The sequence below is a fragment of the Neodiprion virginianus genome, chromosome 7, assembly GCF_021901495.1.
Source record: "Neodiprion virginianus isolate iyNeoVirg1 chromosome 7, iyNeoVirg1.1, whole genome shotgun sequence".
NCBI classification, from domain to species: domain Eukaryota; kingdom Metazoa; phylum Arthropoda; class Insecta; order Hymenoptera; family Diprionidae; genus Neodiprion; species Neodiprion virginianus.
The window spans coordinates 18,786,763-18,805,852 of record NC_060883.1 but is presented as its reverse complement, the minus strand read 5'-3'; the positions used below and the strand labels follow the sequence as shown (position 1 = coordinate 18,805,852).

The window sequence follows — 19,090 nt, the reverse complement described above, 5'->3', positions numbered from 1 at the left end:
TTTTTCCTTTGTAATTTCTCTCCTGTTGATCCTACGCTCTTTTCGCTGCGTCTTCTGAGTTCCTGGGGGTCAGATTAGTCAGAAAAGGATTGTTCAAAACGAATCTGAGACCCAAAATTTTTGGTCGAAAAATGGAGAAAAAGTAAGGCTAACCCCTTCGCATTTTTGGCGAAAATTTTCGCGATTCTGAAAAGTGCCGGAATAAGATGATTGCGGCACTATTCGGACGTTATTTAGCAGGAGAAATCGATTGGGCGCAGTCTCAATCGTCTGCGATCAACGCACAAAAAGTTACAGCCAAAAAACGAGAACCTGTGTTTTCGACATTTTTCAGCAGGTGCTTTGTCCTTCGTAATTTCTCTCCCGTTGATCCCACGCTCTTTTTGCTGCGTTTTCTGAGTTCTCTGCTTCTACGTGGCTACAATCACCGCCCAAAAATCTACCAACGCTTCAACGTGCCGTCGAAAATATCGAGGATCCACTGTACAGATACTTTGCGAGGGAAGTTAATAGCGGAGCTAAATCAATGCAAGATGTCATTCACGATCTTGTAGACGTTGTACTGATATTCCAGGTACGCGGGGTAACATTGAATAATATAGATATTCACGCAATACACTATAGCGAATAATTTTCGTATTTCAGCAATGGATAATACAGAGTGAAAGAAATTTCACCAGCGATTGGAATGTTACAGGGTGAAAAGAAGCAGACAAATTATCACCGAACAATGCTATCCGAGTAAGTAAAAGGAATTTTACCGGGCGAATGGGGACGCTACATCGTTCCTAGAGGCTGCACAGTCATTCAATGGATTACAGATTTTAGTCACAGAGTCAAAATAAAATGATGAAATAGGAAAGGATTTTTTTACAGCTCGCAACTATTCCGATGAAGATTTCTTAAGTGGACTGAAACTAATCATAATCCGGGAAATTTGTAACATCTGTCAATTTCTCTTCCAGCAATTCCTGAATTGGACGAGAAATTTCCTAAAGAGAACGGCACGAGAACTTTTCGCAGAAAAATGTTATTGTCATTTTGGGTAATTATGTTTGCAGACCTTCCCAGTCTGGCTCGGTGGTCTACTAAACCCAGAAGCGTACATCACTGCGACACGCCAGTGCATCGCACAGGCAAACAGTTGGTCGCTGGAAGAGCTTCAGCTCGATGTGACAATCGGTGTTAATGTTAATGTTAATACTTTAACTCGTGAAAATCAGAGGAGAGGAAGGGACGTTACTCGCTCATAGATGCTATAAATTGCAACGAAAGCACGTACCTCGAAATTCGATTTTTATTTATTTATATGCTTGTATGGGTTTCCAGCTTACTCCAGGCTCAACGCTTTTAGTTTTATGTACTAATTGTTATCCGACCGCACGTGAATATATATAATTATGAAGAGGCATTGTATTGATTTTGTAGAAGAAAGTTTTTCTACGTATCGCTGATTGTAACTAATGTGATAAATAAACTCTTCCTGTTTTCGTTAGCTCTTATGAATTTTCTTCTGATTATGACAATTTTCCGAAAAATGTCGAGGCGTCATCTTTGAAGAGTGAATTTTTATTCTAGGTAATACGATACTTTTTATTTTTTTTATTTTTTTGCATTTCTCGTAGTACAGGCGCTAGTTTTGATTAAGTGGACATTATCATCCGGCGGTATAATTAGAATCAACGCGGCCGGTGCAGCTGTTATAAAAATTTTCGAGGGATTGTTTGGAGACGTCACAAAAGTGCATGCTATCTATTTATTGTACATAATTCATCACTATACATGAATAACGATTGATTGTAAATCCGATATGATTGGTTCAAAATTTACTTCATATTGTATTTAACCATTTTACTTGTAATTACAGGCCAAGGGTGACGATCGGATTGGTGTAACATATTGTGTACTGTTATAAACGAATCAATGGATCGGGTGCTCGCACACGAAAGGAAGTAATTTATCGCATCTGTGATCGTTGAGCCCGCCACTCAAGTGCAATGATCCACAATTTCCAAAGCCCACATCATTATTTGGTTCTCCGGCCGCCCATTCGTTGAACCCAGCCCTGGCCAGAGTTCGCCCGTGGATAGTGACGTAGTGGCCCTCCTCGTAAAGGTCGTGGAAGCCGAGACTGACATACTTCGGATTTGGGTTCATTGCCTTGAGCACCGTCACCACTGCATCCCTCTCGGCCAAAGAATTGATGATGGCCAGGTGCCCGCCTTCCTCTTCGCAGGTGATTCGAGCTCGGTTCCACGAAACTGCTTTCAAGTGCAGCTTGTAGCCACCGATGCCCGGAAAGTACCTGCATCACATGACAAAAATTTCATGAACGTTCAAACTCTCTTCGACCAAGCGTCGACGATGACACTCACGTGTAGTCGTTTCTTCTGACAATCGGTGGATTTCGAAGAAGGCATGTCTGATCTGCGTTTCCAGTCGCTCCAGGAACGGTGAAATCGGAAGGCCGTTATCATGGACATAATGGGAATACGCGCTTTCCGTGTCGCATGCGAGAATCACACTGTGAACTTGTTCGGGAAATACTCACCGGTTGCTGTACGAGCGAGCACGACGATGATGGGCTTCAAGGATGATTGTCCCGCCAGAGCGTAAGTTACGAAGAATAGCAGCGTTTGAATCGCGATTATCCTGACCGCCATGGCTGTCGTGTGGATGTACTATTTCCGTTGCAGGCTCAACGGCGTGTTCAATTCTCGCGAGTGGAGGAAAAAATGCCGAGTTTCTGCAGCTATAACTGAAGACCGACTGTTCGCTTGATGCGATTTCCAGCATCCACACACACTCTGTTCGATTTTATACGCAACTCGCTTGGAGTAACTCAAAGGTTATCCTTTCATTCCGACCAGCGATAAATCTTATTGACGAAATTTATCAGACATTCATGCTTACAGATAAAAACCTGGTTGAGGAAAAAATCTGTTGTTTTGAAGGGAATTACCAAGCACTCTGATTAAATTTGCAATCAATTCTCGTATATTTCTGTAAATTGGCTGGCGAAACACAAACACCTATTCTGAATTCATTACATTTTTCTAGTTAATGTATTATATTTATAAATTTAATGCACATTTACTGTACGGCATTTGGAATTTACTAAACGTACTACCGAATTTACGTGAGACATTTACAAAGAGATGCGAATGGTCTGTTGGAATGAAAAATGTATCGTGACGAAAGGATTTAACATCCATAATTTCAAATAACCCATAACTATGATTCGGAAATTACTTGATAGTATGTTCAATGTACTGTACTTATAAAAGTTTTCAACAGTGCTCGGAAATTGTGGGATTTTCTTGTGGATCTACGTAACATGTGTAGGTGTAAACTTTATGCGAAATCCTTGACAGTATATCAGATTTCAGCAAAGCCCAGAGAACTACTATGTAGATTTCGAAATTAGTGATACAATTTTCAATTTGTGACAATCACACCGTCAATTTGCGGACAGGTTCTGGAAATTTACTGAATTTCGTTACTGAATGCGTTTGCGAATCGATCAAACATTGTATTAGTATTATTAGTAATCGCATTTATTAATGTTCGTAACAATATTGGACAACATTGGAATATACTGTCTCATACGAGTTAATCAATTACAAAATGGAACAAAATCTCGAATAAAATCCAAAAATACTACTCTAAGAAATAGAACTGCTAGATCAGACTCACAATCTCATCCTACGGATCGCATTATCGAAGCATAAAATGTATTCTACAGAAAATCTCTTTGAGGACACGGACTGCTAGAAATTCGACAAACCTACATAAGGCTGCGGCAATGAAAATACATGAATAAATTTGACGGATGAAGCATACATGATCGTACACGCGCATTATACGAGGCTAAAGATCGATAATGGTGTACCAAACTTTAAAACACAAACGCAGCAGAAAAACATCAAGCTGACTACATGAGCAGACAAGTCTAAAAGAAACAAGCTAATGAGGTAAGACAACAGTCAATACTGAAGTTTGGAAAACACGCGAAACAATAGATCTTGGACCGTGGAAGAAAATACGTCGACATTATTACGAACCTAGAATAAAACTGATCGGAACTAGAAGTCAAAACGGAGGATGGACAACACGAAACGATAATACGCGAATCGACTGCTTAGTACTGCATGGCCTACGGATAAGTTTCCAAACTTATGTAAAGAGAACAAAGTACTGTACATGTGAGAGTACATTACGGCTTTGGATTGAGGTGTATTTATTCGTGAATAGATACGTAAAAACTAAGACGGGTAACAATGTTGAAGAAAAATAAATTTATGTCTCCACACATTGCTCAGACATGCATTAGAATGTAATCATGAACATAAGAGGATCGATAATAAACTAAATTGAATCACACGAGCCGTCTTGAATTTTTGACGAAGATTTCATCGTCTTTGGGAAATGCTGCGAAACATTCGTTTATGCACTATTGCGACGTTATTTTGCGAGAGAAATCGATTTGGCGCAGTCCCAGTCGTCTGCGATCAACGCACAAAAAGTTACAGTTGAAAAACGAGAACTTTTGTTTTCGACATTTTTCAGCAGGTGCCTTTTCCATCGTGATTTCTCTCCTGTTGGTCCTACGCTCTTTCCGCTGCGTTTTCTGAGTTCCTGGGGGTCCAGTTTTTCAGGAAAGGGTCGGACAAATCGAATCTGAGAGCAAAAATTCTCTGTCGAAAAATGAAGAAAAATTAACGATAAGGGTCATGAAGTAATTGGAATAAGTGATACTTCGGTTCGATTTGCATTTTCATGTGTGATTTCACCTTTACCTTCGATGCCCTCCGCGGTAAACGTTAGTCCAGTGGTAAGTACAACTGGGCTGGAGAGATTCGGCACATATTATGTGTCATCGAAATTTGGGTGTTAACATCAAAATTTTTTTTAGTTCACTTACGACAGCGCTGTAAAATTACTGGCTTAATTCAGCGCGTGAGATAGCAATGAAATCCAAGAGTATGTCTCATTTTCGGCCGACCTAGCGCAAGTTCAATTTGTCGTCATTGATGTGCGGAAGGGTAAGTTCATTCGAGTAACATCCGAAAATTTGCTCCTTTTTCTTCAAACTGTTGCTTTTACTTGCGGTTCAAAGTTTATATTCTCGTTCACGGTTAGCAAAAGTGGGATTTTCCAATTTCTCACGGGCAAAGCATCATCATCCGACCTGAAAATTTTCTCAGTCACTTAGGATGATTGGAAGCCGTGAGCGTTCATGTTACATCGATTTATGAATAAATTATGTCTTGTATGTCGATTGGTATCAGTGAAAATTTGCAAGAAGACTTGTTCGGTAAACGTACGAAACTACGGTGGACGTGAAATCAAAATACTTTAAAATACTTACTGGCGAATTTCACGTACCGAGAACTTTGAAATATTTTTGCGCCTCATTGAATTTTTTTCTACTGCTGAATCCTAATTTCAACCTGAACTAATAATGCTGGTATAAAGTAGAATGTAAATAACACACAAAAATCCGTGCCTTTAATGCAAATAAAGTGGCCTAAATCACATTTATGATGTTATTTGATGAAACATCACTATTTCGCAATTTGATCATTGCTGATTGCAAATTCGTCACGCCTTGTTACAATTCCAGCTTCTCGGTTGTGTAACTATTCATTTCGTTATCAAACATGCCCTTCCCTGTGCATGAATATGTTGCATCTATAATGCGTATGCATAATACGCATGCGTGTCGGTAATAGTATTTATATGCACACACCTACCTAAAAAACTATACAGTGAAACTGTCATCGAGACCTTCTATCTTTATTCGAAATAATGCGCTTACTTTGCGTGGTATTAGGGAAAGCACATAGTGGGCAATTGCAATAAATTATACCGCCTAAGAAGTTTTAATTTTTCAGTACATTTTCAAGGCTTATATTGTATATTAACATGAGTTTCTGTTTCAAAATTCTGACTTGATTGTATATTTTGCTTCGTTGACGTTTCTTGCAATCTGCTTAACGCCTCTTCAACCACTGTCAATGGATTGGTAGCTCGCATAAGAAAGGCAGTGGTACACTGCATTTGTGATCATTGAGCCCGCCATTCCGGTGCCAAGATCCACAATTTTCAGGGCCATCTTCATTATTGGGTTCTCCGTCCGCCCATTCGTTGAACCCAGCCCTGGCCAGAGTTTGCCCGTGGATAGTGACGTAGTGGCCCTCCTCGTAAAGGTCGTGGAAGCCGAGACTGACATAAAAGTCTGGGTTCGTTGCTCTGAGCACCGTCACCACTGCATCCCTCTCGGCCAAAGAATTGATGATGGCCAGGTGCCCACCTTCCTTTTCGCAGGTGATTCGAGCTTGGTTCCACGAATGATATTCCAAGTGCACCTTGTAGCCACCGATGCCCGGAAAGTACCTGCATCACATGACAAAAATTTCATGAACGTTCAAACTCTCTTCGACCAACCATCGACGGTGACACTCACGTGTAGTCGTCTCTTCTGGTAACCGGTGGATTTCGAAGAAGGCAGGTCTGATTTGCGTTTCCAGTCGCTCCTGGAACCGAAACGTCGAAAGGCCGTTATCACAGACATAATGGAAATACGCGCTTTCCGTGTCGCATGCGAGAATCACACTGTGAACTTGTTTGGGAAATACTCACCGGTTGCTCTACGAGCGAGCACGACGATGATGGGCTCCAAGGATGATTGTCCCGCCAGAGCGTAAGTTACGAAGAATAGCAGCGTTTGAATCGCTATCATCCCGACCGCCATGGCTGACGTGTGGATGTACTATTTCCGTTGCAGGCTCAACGACTTGTTTAATTCTCGCGAATGGAGAAAAAACTGCTGAGTTTCTGCAGTTATGACTGAGGAACGACTGTTCGCTTGATGCGATTTCCAGCATCCCCACACACGCTGTTCGATTTTATACCAACTCGCTTTGAGTAACCCAAAGGTTATCTTTTCATTCTGACAAGCGATAAATCTTGTTGACGAAATTTATCAGACATTTATTTTTGAGATAAAAACCTGGTTAAGAAAAAAATGTGTTGTTTCGAAGGCAATTACCAAGCACTCCGAATAAATTTGCAATCAATTCTCGTATATCTCCTCAAATTGGCTGGCGAAACACAAAAACCTATTTTGAATTTAATAAATTTTTCTAGTCAATTATTATATTTATAAATTTAATGCACATTTACTGTACGGCATTTGGAATTCACTAGACGTACTACCGAATTTACGTGAGACATTTACAAAGGGATACTAATGGTCTGTTGAAATGAAAAATGTATTGTGACGAAAGGATTTAATATCCATAATTTCAAATAACCCGTAACTGTGATTCGGAAATTACTTGATAGTATATTAAATGTACTGTACTCATGAAAGTTTTCAACAGTGTTCGGAAATTGTGGGATTTTCTTGTGGATCTACGTCACACGTGCAGGTGTAAACTTTATGCGAAATCCTTAACAGTATATCAGATTTCAGCAAAGCCTAGAGAACTAAAATGTAAATTTTGAAATTAGTGATAAAATTTTCAATTGGTGACAATTACACCGTCAATTTACAGACAGGTTCTGGAAATTTACTGAATTCCGTTACTGAATGCGTTTGTAAATCGATTAAACATTGTATTACTATTATTAGTATTCGCATTTATTAATGTTCATAACAATGTTAGACAACATTGGAATAATCCGTCTCATACGAGTCAATCAATTACAATATAGAACAAAATCTCGAAAAAAATCCAAGACTACTACTCTAAGAAATAGAACTGCTAGATCAGACTCAGAATCTCATACTGCGGATCGCATTCTTAAAGGATAAAATGTATTCTACAGCAAATCTCTTTGAGGACACGGACTGCTAGAAATTCGACAAACCCACATAAGGCTGCGGTAATGAAAATACTTGAATAAATTTAACGGACGAAGCATACATGATCGTACACGCGCATTACACGAGGCTAAAGATCGATAAAGGTGTAACAAACTTTAAAACACAAACGCAGCAGGAAAACATCAAGCTGACTACATGGGCAGACAAGTCTAAAAGAAACAAGCTATTGAGGTAAGAAAACAGTCAATACTGAAGTTTGGAAAACACGTAAAACAATCGATCTTGGACCGTGGAAGAAGCTACTTTGACATTATTACGAACCTGAAATAAAACTGATCTGAACTAGAAGTCAAAACGGAGGATGAACAACACGAAACGATAATGTGCGAATCGACTGCTGAGTACTGCATGGCCTACGGATAAGTTTCCAAACTTATGTAAAGAGAACAAAGTACTATACATGTGAGAGTATATTACGGCTTTGGATTGAGGTGTATTTATTCGTAAATAAATACGTAAAAACTGAGACGGGGAACAATGTTGAAGAAAAAAAAATTTATCGTCTCCATACATTGCTCGGACATGCATGAGAATGTAATCATGAACATAAGAGGGTCGATAATAAACTAAATTGAATCACACGAGACGCCTTGAATTTTTGACGAAAAATTCATCGTCTTTAGGAAATGCTGCGAAACATTCCTTCATGCACTGTTGCGACGTCATTTTGCAAGAGAAATCGATTGTGCGCAGTCCCTGTCGTCTGCGACCAACGCACAAAAAGTTACGGCCAAAAAACGAGAACCTTTGTTTTCGACATTTTTCAGCAGGTGCTTTTTCCTTCGTAATTTCTTTCTTGTCGATCCCACGCTTTTTTCGCTGCGTTTTCTGAGTTCCTGGGGGTCCAATTAGTCATGTCAGGGTCATACAAATCGAATCTTAGACCAAAAATTTTTGGTCAAAAATCGGCAAAAAAGTAAGGCTAACCCCTTTTCATTTTTGCCAAAATTTTCGCGATCCTGAAAAGTGCTGGAATAAATTCTTTTGTGCACCAATCCAACGTAATTTTGCGAGAGAATTAGATTGCTCGCAGTCTTAACACGCTGCGAGCGACCGATCAAGATTCATCGCTGAAAAACGTCGAAATTTTCTGACTATTTTCCGAGCTGTTAGTTCTTCGCATTTGTAGATGTCTCACTCATATGTTCGACGGTATAATCAGTCCTTTAATCGTCATTGAATTCGATCAATGGCGGGAAAATTGATAGGACGAAACGACGCAAAAACGCAAGGATCGTCCGTTGAACAATAAATCAAAACTGATGGCCATAGTACATGAAAGCTGTGAACGGTTTTCAAGAAGGTGGGGAAGACAAAATACAAATTCATAGCTGAAAGTTTCAGTCATTCGTTGTGCCTTAATCCTACCTCGAGTGATCAGGTTTTAGTATGGAATAATCATACAAGCTGACAAATTCAATTATAGTGAAAGACAAAGAGGAATTTCAAAATATAATTCTACACTGCGAAAGAAATTCATTTATCATATGATGAAGTAAAATAGCAAAAATACTGTATCGGATAGTTATATCCTTATTCATAAGATATAGCCTTTGTTTCGGCTTGCGTACAGGTGCGGCACATACCTGCAGGATACAATATATGATATTGTGTCGTCTGATTGTCTCTACTGTATGTAACCTGGATGAAAATGAATAAAAAATCAACGTTCACCTCGTTTTCTTTGCATTGTTTTAACTGTTAGTCGTCGTTATTCTTGATCTGTCCTTCACTTCCGTGAGGTTTAAATTCGTCAAGGTGGTACAAATTGATCCTCCGATGTAAAGTTATTCGCTCGCAAAATCTTGAGAAAGTAAGGCTAACCCCCCTGAATTTTCTGTAAATGGATTAAAACTCTGACGACTCTCAATCAAACTGGAATTGATTTTCCGAGGCACTATATCAGCATAATTAAACGATCAAAAGTTTGCAGCATTCAACGGTGAAACCCTCTTAAATTTAATCCTGTGTTACTTCTTCACAATCCTTCTTAATGTCCCTACTACATTCCTAAAATTGCAATTAGTCAGAAATCGCTTCTTGAAATTCATTTCCCGACAAAATGTGTTAGTTATAAAGGTATATTTCCAACTGCAGCGTCAACTTTCATCAATATTAACGATAAATTTCGAGAATTTCAACAGTCTGGTAACAATCTGCTCTGTTATTTTTCGATAGAAGTCGATTTCTTCAGGTTTCAGGTCACGTTGTCCAAGCACACACAATATCACAGCTAAAATGCCAATCAAACCTTTCCTTATTTCTAAATGTTAGTCAGACGAGTTTTTATTACTAAATTGTGATTTTTACAATCTTCGCACGTCAAAGCCTGGGTTCAAGTTCGTGTCAAGCAATCATACGAACAGACGAAAACTATCGTTTCTCATCGGAAACTTGAACTTTCGTGATAGTCTCAACTTGAGTTAAACTTGATTTAAAAAGTGGTCAACGAGTACAGGAAATACAGTCATTTGGAAACAGCACAAATATGGAACGATGTGATACCTTCGCCGTTCTAGAGATAATTTACGGCACAATTATAATGAATTTGTGTCTACCTAATTATTTTTTTTTCCTTTTTTTTTACATAATAATATGATATTCTATGGTTTCATAAAATACAATACATTTTCATCTGCATAATAAGTATCTTATTCTCACACGAGACAACGATACTCAGGTCTGAATTACATCAACTAATCAAGTTAGGATTTATCGTAGATTGAATTGGAAGAATAAGACATTCTGCGAATATGAAAAGTTGTACAATAGTGTGATAATAAACTCGCCTGTTAAAGTTAATGTTCCTTAAGTATTTTTTTAGCCCGAGTTACTTTACCTCCCAAACCCGCGTCTTTCGGGAATTTTCTTTCCCTTGATCCACATTATTCTGACTCTCGAGCTGATAAGAGTCACTTACGTAAAGTTCTGGTTCATTCCTTTTTTCCTCCTAATTATTTTGAGCTCCTTCTTTTTAACATGTCGTTTTCATGTGACCAACTGTATGCGATAAGAGCATATCGTATCCGTTATCTATTCTCGTTTCTCAAATACGAATTACCCACGTTTCTAACTATTTTTATCAAGTATATGTATTACTGCGAACACGAGGTTGTATATAACTTATGAAACATGTAAAGATTCTTCTTATCACTCACAAGATTCACGCGTCATTTTCCCCTAATCCGCAATATAATAATTTCGACAACTGGTCCTAGAGAAATATTCTAGCGTTAGTCAGAATTTTCGAGTATTTTTCAACGCCGCGCAATCCTCAGTCATAAAAATCGTTACCTGTGATTCATTGGAAACTGCATCAACGGATCGATACTTGAAATCAATTCGCGACCTTTTTAAGTGATTGATTCAACAAAAACAGTCAAACGACGTTAACATTATACGATGCGTAAACTTTATCAACGCAAAAATTTTTTGCTACGTATGTGGAACAAGATTCGAAACCGAATCGGGACTTCTGTTCAAAGAGTCATCGAAATGCCGCGAAACCTGTACGTCTTATCGTGAATAAGTTTTGTGGTTGAGAACAAAATTTTTGACCTTTGAACTCGAATAAAAGAGACTGGTTTCGCAAATCTTTTCGAATAAAATCACTTGTTCTTCGAGGTCCGTTGCGAAAAACTGGAAAATGTTTTCGCCAAAATTACACACAGCGTTGGAAGAAAGAAGTTTGGACTTTACTTGACGTAGAAACAGTGACACTGAATCGGAAAAAACGATCAGAGTCTTGGGTCATTTGGTTCTGGAGACGACACGATAAATAATGTAGATACGTGTCAATGTACGCATGTGGTCAATCTTCCGAAACAACAAGCTAATTAAACTGCCAGTTTCTCAATACCGCTGCTGCCTTCGACAGCGCTGCAAAACCGCATTTAACTGTTTCGTAAAATTTACTCGCTGATCGGTAATCAATGCGTACCATAAATCGAAAACTGCAGCGCGATTAAACCATAAGTGAATGCGTAAGAAATAATTCGAGACCCAAGTGGCAACTTTGAAAATGTGAATATTGGATCAACACCAAGATAACGAGGATTGTTTTTTATTTTTTTCTTCGTCTACGCGTAAGTATCATTTTGATATGGCTTGCGCAAAACAAGAAGAAATGCAATCTTTCTTAGTGCCATAACCGCTGGTAACCTCTCAGATATGATCCTCGTTACTATCTTGCATTCGGACGCAAACAGGAAAACTTACCAACCAGGAAAATATCTACGACGTACGAGTTTATTTATCAGAAATAGACTTGCGAATTCTTCATTCTCATTTCTTTCCTAACAATACGAAAATTCCAATAATTCATACTACGTAATTCGATGATGGCTGCGATTTCACGACTGAAACAGAAATAACACGAAGTCAGGTCCGCGATAAGTGAAACTAATTATGGATGTGATTTGTCTTACGATAAAAAAATACGATTCCTGGTAAAAGTTATAATAACCATAGAGAATGCGTGTCCATAGTAATTACCATCCGGCAAATTCATTCCATAATAACATTAAACGAAGAATGCATTTATATCTAAACGTCCGGACATAAAATCGTGACAAAGAAAGCCGCAAGCACGCGTCGCAAGTTGGGGCGAAGGCATTTATGTTCCGCTGTTCATGCATGAATTAGCTTGCAATTAATTCCGTCGTTTCCTTGAACAATCTTTTTCTCCACAGTTAATTGCGCGTCACTTTTAGTACACTTTTACCATCACCAAACGATTAATCGTCTCATACTACTGGTAAGCTTAAATTATTTGCTGTGAAAAAAATTTAGAGCATATACATATTTGAAAATCATTAGAAATCGATCTTTCCCAACGCCAATTTCATTTTTACGCGTCACTATATTGTTATTATTCCGAAAGTTGGAATAACTCCGACAAGAAATTTTGCGATTGAATCAATTCGACGATTTCAACTGTAATCATTCAAGCAGCCCATATCGTTTATCGTTAGCTTCTGCACGCGTTGCGTAATACGTTGTTAATTTAAGGGATACTAATAAACTCTGGATAAGCTCAACGACGCATTTGATTGTACCTGGGCACGTGCTTTAATTAATTCATAATTGTGTTGGTACGTAATCGGTGGTATTCGAACCTGATCGTTCTGCGACTCCACCGAGTTAAGCGTGCGGTCAGTAGAACGAGAGCTATCTGCGCAAGCCAGACGGGCTAACCGAGACTCGTGTCTTTGTAATTTACAACAACCGCTACGTAATGAACTGGGAAGACTAATTAATTGCTCAGTTATTAGTCCGCTTGTTGCGATGGATAAAGGACGCGATTTCTCTGCCTACAGGAAAATGTACCGTGGCTGTGGCAACTTGCCGTGATAAAGAGGAAAAGAAACCAAAACCTCGGAAGAGGTAAAGCAAATCGAAAAAATCTGCCAATTCTCATCATAAGTCTGGAGAAGAAAGTAAAACCATAAGCGTCGAACTTCGTAGTTACTTCATTTTTTGCGGAAAAGAAAAGTTTCACCTTCCGATTCCACTAAGATGTTCGAGAAGCAGTTGCTGCACCGATTCTAAACAGTGGCTTTGTGAAATAGTTGGATTAATTCATCGATTTATCGCTGCAATAACGGAATTGCCGGGACTGAAAAGACGATAATACTGGTATTATTATAACCAAAGAATTGGATAAAATCTTTTTCGACGTCCGAATCGAGGAAGCTCGTGAATTCTTGGCCCATTCACCTTATCACTGTGCCACGTAGTCGAGGGCATATATTATTCGACTTTGGACAAGATATTTCGTTATCCGCAAACTGACTCGCCGGAATTAATTTTCCTACCGATAAAAGTTTTCAGCAGCTTCTCCAAAAATGCCGTACGAATCCTTGCATGTGCTGCCTTTGAGTCTCTTCATCCTGATCCCGGTCACGTTCATGATCACGTAAGTATCCACCGAGACTTTAAATGTAACTGATTCTCTCGTTTTCATAAGATTTACTCGAAATATATTGAAAAAAAAAGAAATGAATGTTTCTCGTCTCAAGAATAATTTAGTCCAGTTAAAATGCGTGAAGAAATTCTGCAGAATAGTAAATTCAGCTCGTATGTCAACCAGCCAGCGATAAGTAATCGGACGCTTTCCTTTTGTTTCGAACTCTTGCTGTACCATATTCATGGCGTCATCGCCTCGCAATTCTAATGCAATTAATAATTTTTAAACATTTGTGTCACCTCGATTGATTATCGCCGGCGAACAATAGCGTGGAATTTCATATGACTGGGTGTTCGGTTGAACAATAGATGTTATGGTCAGCTGAAAGGTAAACTGCGTACATGCTAACGAGTATGATCTTGGGTCCACGATCCATTTGGAAGACGTAAGGCAGGCGTTGTTGCACGATCGTTGCAAGATCGGTTGAATGGGATTTGACGGATGAAAAATCTGTTATAATAATGGAATAACGAAAAACGATCCATGCGATTTCAAATAGATTTTCACGACACCGCGTATAACTATCAAACACATGGCGATATCGATCCGATAGTGAATTGACGATGTAGGAGCATCGCGTTCATGTTCTTCACCTTGCCTTGTATTTCGCACTTTCACAATCAATGACACATTAAACGGTGTTGTATTTCAGTTATACTATATCAGTACAATGGGGTCACGTGGTGCCCGGTTTCCCTTACATATCAGAAACCGGTACATTGTCACCCGAGTCCTGCATATTCGCGCAGCTCCTGAACATAGCAGCGTTCCTGCGTAAGTTATAACCGAAGGATGTCCACCCGGCACCCCTCATTTCTTTTATGGACTTGAAGCCGACGATCGGCAAGTAATAACAAGTAGGATAACACCGAACGAATTAACGGTTTGAATTGCAGTTGCCTGCTTCGTCTACATCAGGCATCGACAGGTAGAACAGTGGCGAATTGAACGGGGCGACAACTCCGTGAATCGCTCGACGGTTCTGCTGACGGCATGGAGTGGTTTTCTGTCGTGCTTGGGCCTCGACATCCTGGCGAACTTCCAGGAGGCCCGAGTTGTTGCGGCCCACATGACCGGCGCGATGACGTGCTTCACGGCTGGGACCCTTTACTTCGTTCTCCAGGTGAGAGTGAAACTGCATAGATTTGTTTGCTTCTTACAATATGGATGTCCAAGGATTCTAGACTCCGCCGATTCCACATTTCAGACTTACTTGAGCCAGAAGATGGTCAACGCGTTGAATGGTCAGACCATTGTCTGGGTTCGCGGTGCACTTTCGGCTCTCACAGTAATTCTCACAATCGTAGTCGTCATTCCTGGCTACATATCGACGCTGGAGTTCAAAGGTGAGCGAGTTCTACCCTGAGCGCATTTGGCGAATACAGATTGATTCCAACAATCCCCCTTATCCAGTGAATGTGGAAGCAGGAGTATCTTTACTTTGGCCCGAGAGTGTGCGTTAAAAGTTTTTTTTTTAATCGGCTTGTCCTAATCCCATTCTTTCGCAACCTCTTCTTGCGGGCATTCCATCACTGTGTGTGATTGTGGTGTTTTCTGATGGTTGATGGATAACGAGCTGATCAATTCTCCTAGGATCCGACTACAAGAAGTGGCAGCCTGAGAATGGCGGGTGGGAATGGCACGTGACCAGCGTGGCTGCCGAATGGATGCTGGCCATCGTATTCTGCGCATTTTTGGTCACCTTCGTTCCAGAGTTTCGGTTGATAAATTTTGAGGCACCCGAAGTCACTGTAAGTGAACGTCACCCGGAGCTCATTGAGTTTACGGTAACGAGTCATCGAAAGATTGTTATTAATTGCAGGTGACTTACCTGGACAATGAAAGACGAAACTCGAAACTGTCCGAGACGCAGGAAACTACGATACAAGAAGTATAAAATATGACAAGTGTAGCTTCCGAAATTTTGTCAACCACCGTAAATTCACCCTCTTAGCAAGGACGGGAACTCTGACCATGACTCTCACATATTCGGAACATCTGCTACAGGTTTCGCTAAAGTGTGGCGAAACTTTTGGTAATCACTGATCTAAGGGTCGAAGATAAGTCACTGAATCGTTGTCGTCTTTTGCGAATAGTCCATGCTGACGCGAGATGGACTCTATAGTACTTAATGATCGATATTCTCAAAGTTACTACGATAAGCAAGTGAAAGACTTGGTCATTCGTCAATGTGATGTTGGTCAATTGACCGAGCCAGTGATCGTGAAAGGTAGAATAAATACCGAATGATTTTTATTTATACACGAGACGAAATTCTTACTTAAGACGAACTGGATTCGTTATATACAGCAAGAATTAGTGAATTATAGTTATTTATACACTAGCACTGCATTGTGACCAATGTCAATATGAAACATTGCAGCAACTATCAAGTATTGTTCAATAAAACATTGCAAGCTGTAATCCCGAAGCGGAAAATCCCTGGTGATCAAACGGTTCCTACTCAGCTTGTTGTTTCGATTCTGAAACACGGTTCAATTGCGGTTCGGTAAATGGTGCAGCTGCAAATACCGAGATGACGAATTCTTGCTACAATTTATTGCTACACCTGATTATAGTTTTAATTACTTCGTAAATATTAACATAATAATGATTAGTACGAATCCGATACTCGTACGTCATTCTGGATAGATTTCAATTCGCAAACGTGGAAGCTGTTGTTTGAATAACAAGTTCGATTAATCGAGTATAATCGATTAATTATTGTTCAAACCCAATTAATCGACCGACTCGATTATTTTTTTATCACAATCTTGGCCTTTGGCCTTTGACCTTTTTTAAGAATAGGCTTCGGTTAATACGTAGGTATGTTCCGGACACATCTTGACTAATCTATGATCAACACCGGTACTGATAGGTCCACACAAATGACACTAAAATTAAGGTTATCGACGGATAGCTAAAGGTGCATCGATTTGCTCCTCCCATTCCGGAAACTATAGTTCAGGAGATATAGGGACATGAGCGTTATTTTCTTGGGGCAAGCCGATGTTTTTGGTGCGGGTAGTGAAAACGGTGGGCATCCATAATAATTAAAGAAAAAAAAATGCATTTTGCAACCAAGGGATTTCTTTTTATACGCCCTTAACTGTGCAATTAAACTGACGGTTTATTCGACTGTTTTTGTAACATTTAATATGGATATGAAAGGAGCGTGAGAAAAGCGTTAATTTGAAAAAAGTTTTTTGTGATTCGTTAGAAAATAATGGAGTCGATGGCCTACTGTTCGGCAATTTAGCGAGTTCACTGGCGTTCAATAGAACGGCTCGACTTCAGTCGCACTTTTCTCGGAAACTGTTTGCGATAAGTGAGTCATTTTTTTTTTTTATCTTCTAATTTGATACTATGCAACGAGGCGAATCGAATTCCGTGAACCAAAATTGTAAAATTTATAAAGCAAAGTCGTCGTTGGCGCATTGATTAAATATACATATTTAGTCATGTTTTTCTTTCAAAAGAACAATTTTTTTTTTTTAATGAAAAATAAGTTAAATCTACTTTCTGGAATAAACAGAAGAGATTGTTTTTCAATGTTTCCAGTTACGTTGACGATCGTCATAAGAAATATTACATCAATTGTCGTATCATACGTTGATTGTTCGTAATTGACAATTGGTATGGAAAAAAAAAAAAAAAAACGATTATTTAAGAAATTTATTTCTGGTTACTGCGTGTTTGCGTTGGAATTGAAAATACCAAGTTTTCTAGGAAAGAACGTAGCAGCCACTTTCTTCGTCAGCTAGCGAAGTCGAAGGAAGGACGCAGGTATACGAATTTTAGATAGGATCGGGAATTTTGGGCCTCGGGTTCGAAAGAACAGATGCCGATGCAGTCATGGTTTGGCTTTCAAACAGTTTGCTTCGCCGTAGCTGAGTGTTATAAATAAATCTGTGACTAAAAATTTTCGCACGAGTATCAAACTTCCAACAAAAATAACTCATTTATAGCAAATAGTTAGCGAGAAAAGTACGACTCATGTCGCGCCGTGTAAATTGAACGCCCGTATTGCAAATTTTTTTTCACTCGCTTGCCAAACAACAGGTCGTAAACTTTGTTCAAATTAAAGTTTTTTTCATGCTCTTTTCATGTCCGTAATTAAATGTTACAAAAACAGTCGAATAAATGGTCAGTTCAATTTTGCAGCTAAGAGCGTATGAAAAAAAATTCTCTCTTCGTTGCAAAATTGAATTTAAAAAAAAAAAAAAATATGGATTCCGATATTTTACTGTGAAATTGTGACGTCGGATAACTCTTAGAATTGTAGAGGCCGATGTTTAGCTAATTTGTTTATAAGGCCATAAGTTGTAAACTATTCAACCAACAGAAACCAGCTTCCGCGCGAATTATTTATCTGTGGTAAAAAATGGTTAAATGTGACGGGAAGACGTTATTCTGATAAATACTCACTTTATTATTATACATTTAAAACGACGTAATCAATGGTTTTTCACCAATAACTTTTGATCTAATCAATTTTTTTTCAATTCGCTACGTCTAGTTTTGTAGACCGAAAGACGAAAAAAGAAAAGTATCGAACTTTTGTTCTGTGCAATTGAAAGGAAAAAAAAAAAAATACGCGAAAAACGTTAAAATCATAGTTTTCATAAATTTTTAAACAATGTTTCCACGCGATTTCAAAGGGCGGGATTATATAACATATATGTTCATGTACACCATTTTTACAACCCACGACAAAAAAATCAGCTTACCCCAAGAACTTCGTCACCCAAAGTCGATGTGGGGAATTCAGTAAAATGAATTCTGATGCAGAATTGATGTACCGTACAGAACGTTTTCAACCGCATGTAGCTGTCATTTGGTTTTATCCTCAGGTGATTATTGCAATGCAGAGACTAGCTGCGGAATCACCGGCAAAGTTCTATCTTACCGTCGGTAGATAAGTCTCAAACTGAAATAGATCTTACACACACGTTTGTAGATTTCGGATATCGATTGAACTTGCAACCTCGTTTGAAAAAATCTCTGATCAAAAAATGGTAGCCTATTTTCTTTTCCAACTCCTGGGTAATCGCGATTATGTGTTTGAGATTCGTTGAAGTTCCAGGCCACGGTTGAAACCTCTCTGCTTCTTGCGAGAGTTTTTATCGACCGAGTGGAACGAATCTTTGTTACAAAAGTCCACGAAGAGATGCCGGTGCGATGTCAGATCGTCACAATCAATTTATAAATCTAGCCGAGCGATAAAC

General features: G+C 39.1%; 2 protein-coding genes across 5 annotated transcripts in view; one reads left to right on the top strand and one right to left on the bottom strand.

Moving 5' to 3' along the window:
* The window catches only part of LOC124308453 (hemolymph lipopolysaccharide-binding protein-like), a 35,638-nt gene extending 28,699 nt beyond the window's left edge, over window positions 1-6,939 (bottom strand). Inside the window, exons 1-4 of one of the 4 annotated variants that reach the window (XR_006908992.1) lie at window positions 6,646-6,846; window positions 6,470-6,539; window positions 5,901-6,399; window positions 4,608-4,621 (exon numbers count right to left, since the gene is read on the bottom strand). Coding sequence is in view for 3 of the 4 variants with exons in the window: in XM_046771183.1 (XP_046627139.1) it covers window positions 1,921-2,305; window positions 6,470-6,539; window positions 6,646-6,757 (567 nt within the window). In the remaining variant the exon portion in view is untranslated. Of the gene's footprint in view, window positions 2,306-2,375; window positions 2,446-2,551; window positions 2,708-4,607; window positions 4,622-5,778; window positions 6,400-6,469; window positions 6,540-6,645 lie in introns of those variants that run through there. The other 3 variants (XM_046771183.1, XM_046771182.1, XM_046771184.1) reach the window with 3 other exon arrangements.
* Window positions 6,940-11,564: 4,625 nt separating this feature from the next.
* LOC124308450 (DNA damage-regulated autophagy modulator protein 2-like) lies at window positions 11,565-15,826 on the top strand. Its single transcript, XM_046771175.1, has 7 exons — window positions 11,565-11,979; window positions 13,213-13,811; window positions 14,515-14,636; window positions 14,759-14,985; window positions 15,070-15,208; window positions 15,456-15,613; window positions 15,685-15,826. Exons 2-7 carry the CDS (start codon window positions 13,741-13,743, stop codon window positions 15,757-15,759), a joined length of 792 nt encoding a protein of 263 aa, XP_046627131.1. The 5' UTR covers window positions 11,565-11,979; window positions 13,213-13,740; the 3' UTR covers window positions 15,760-15,826.
* The last annotated feature ends 3,264 nt before the right edge of the window (window positions 15,827-19,090 follow it).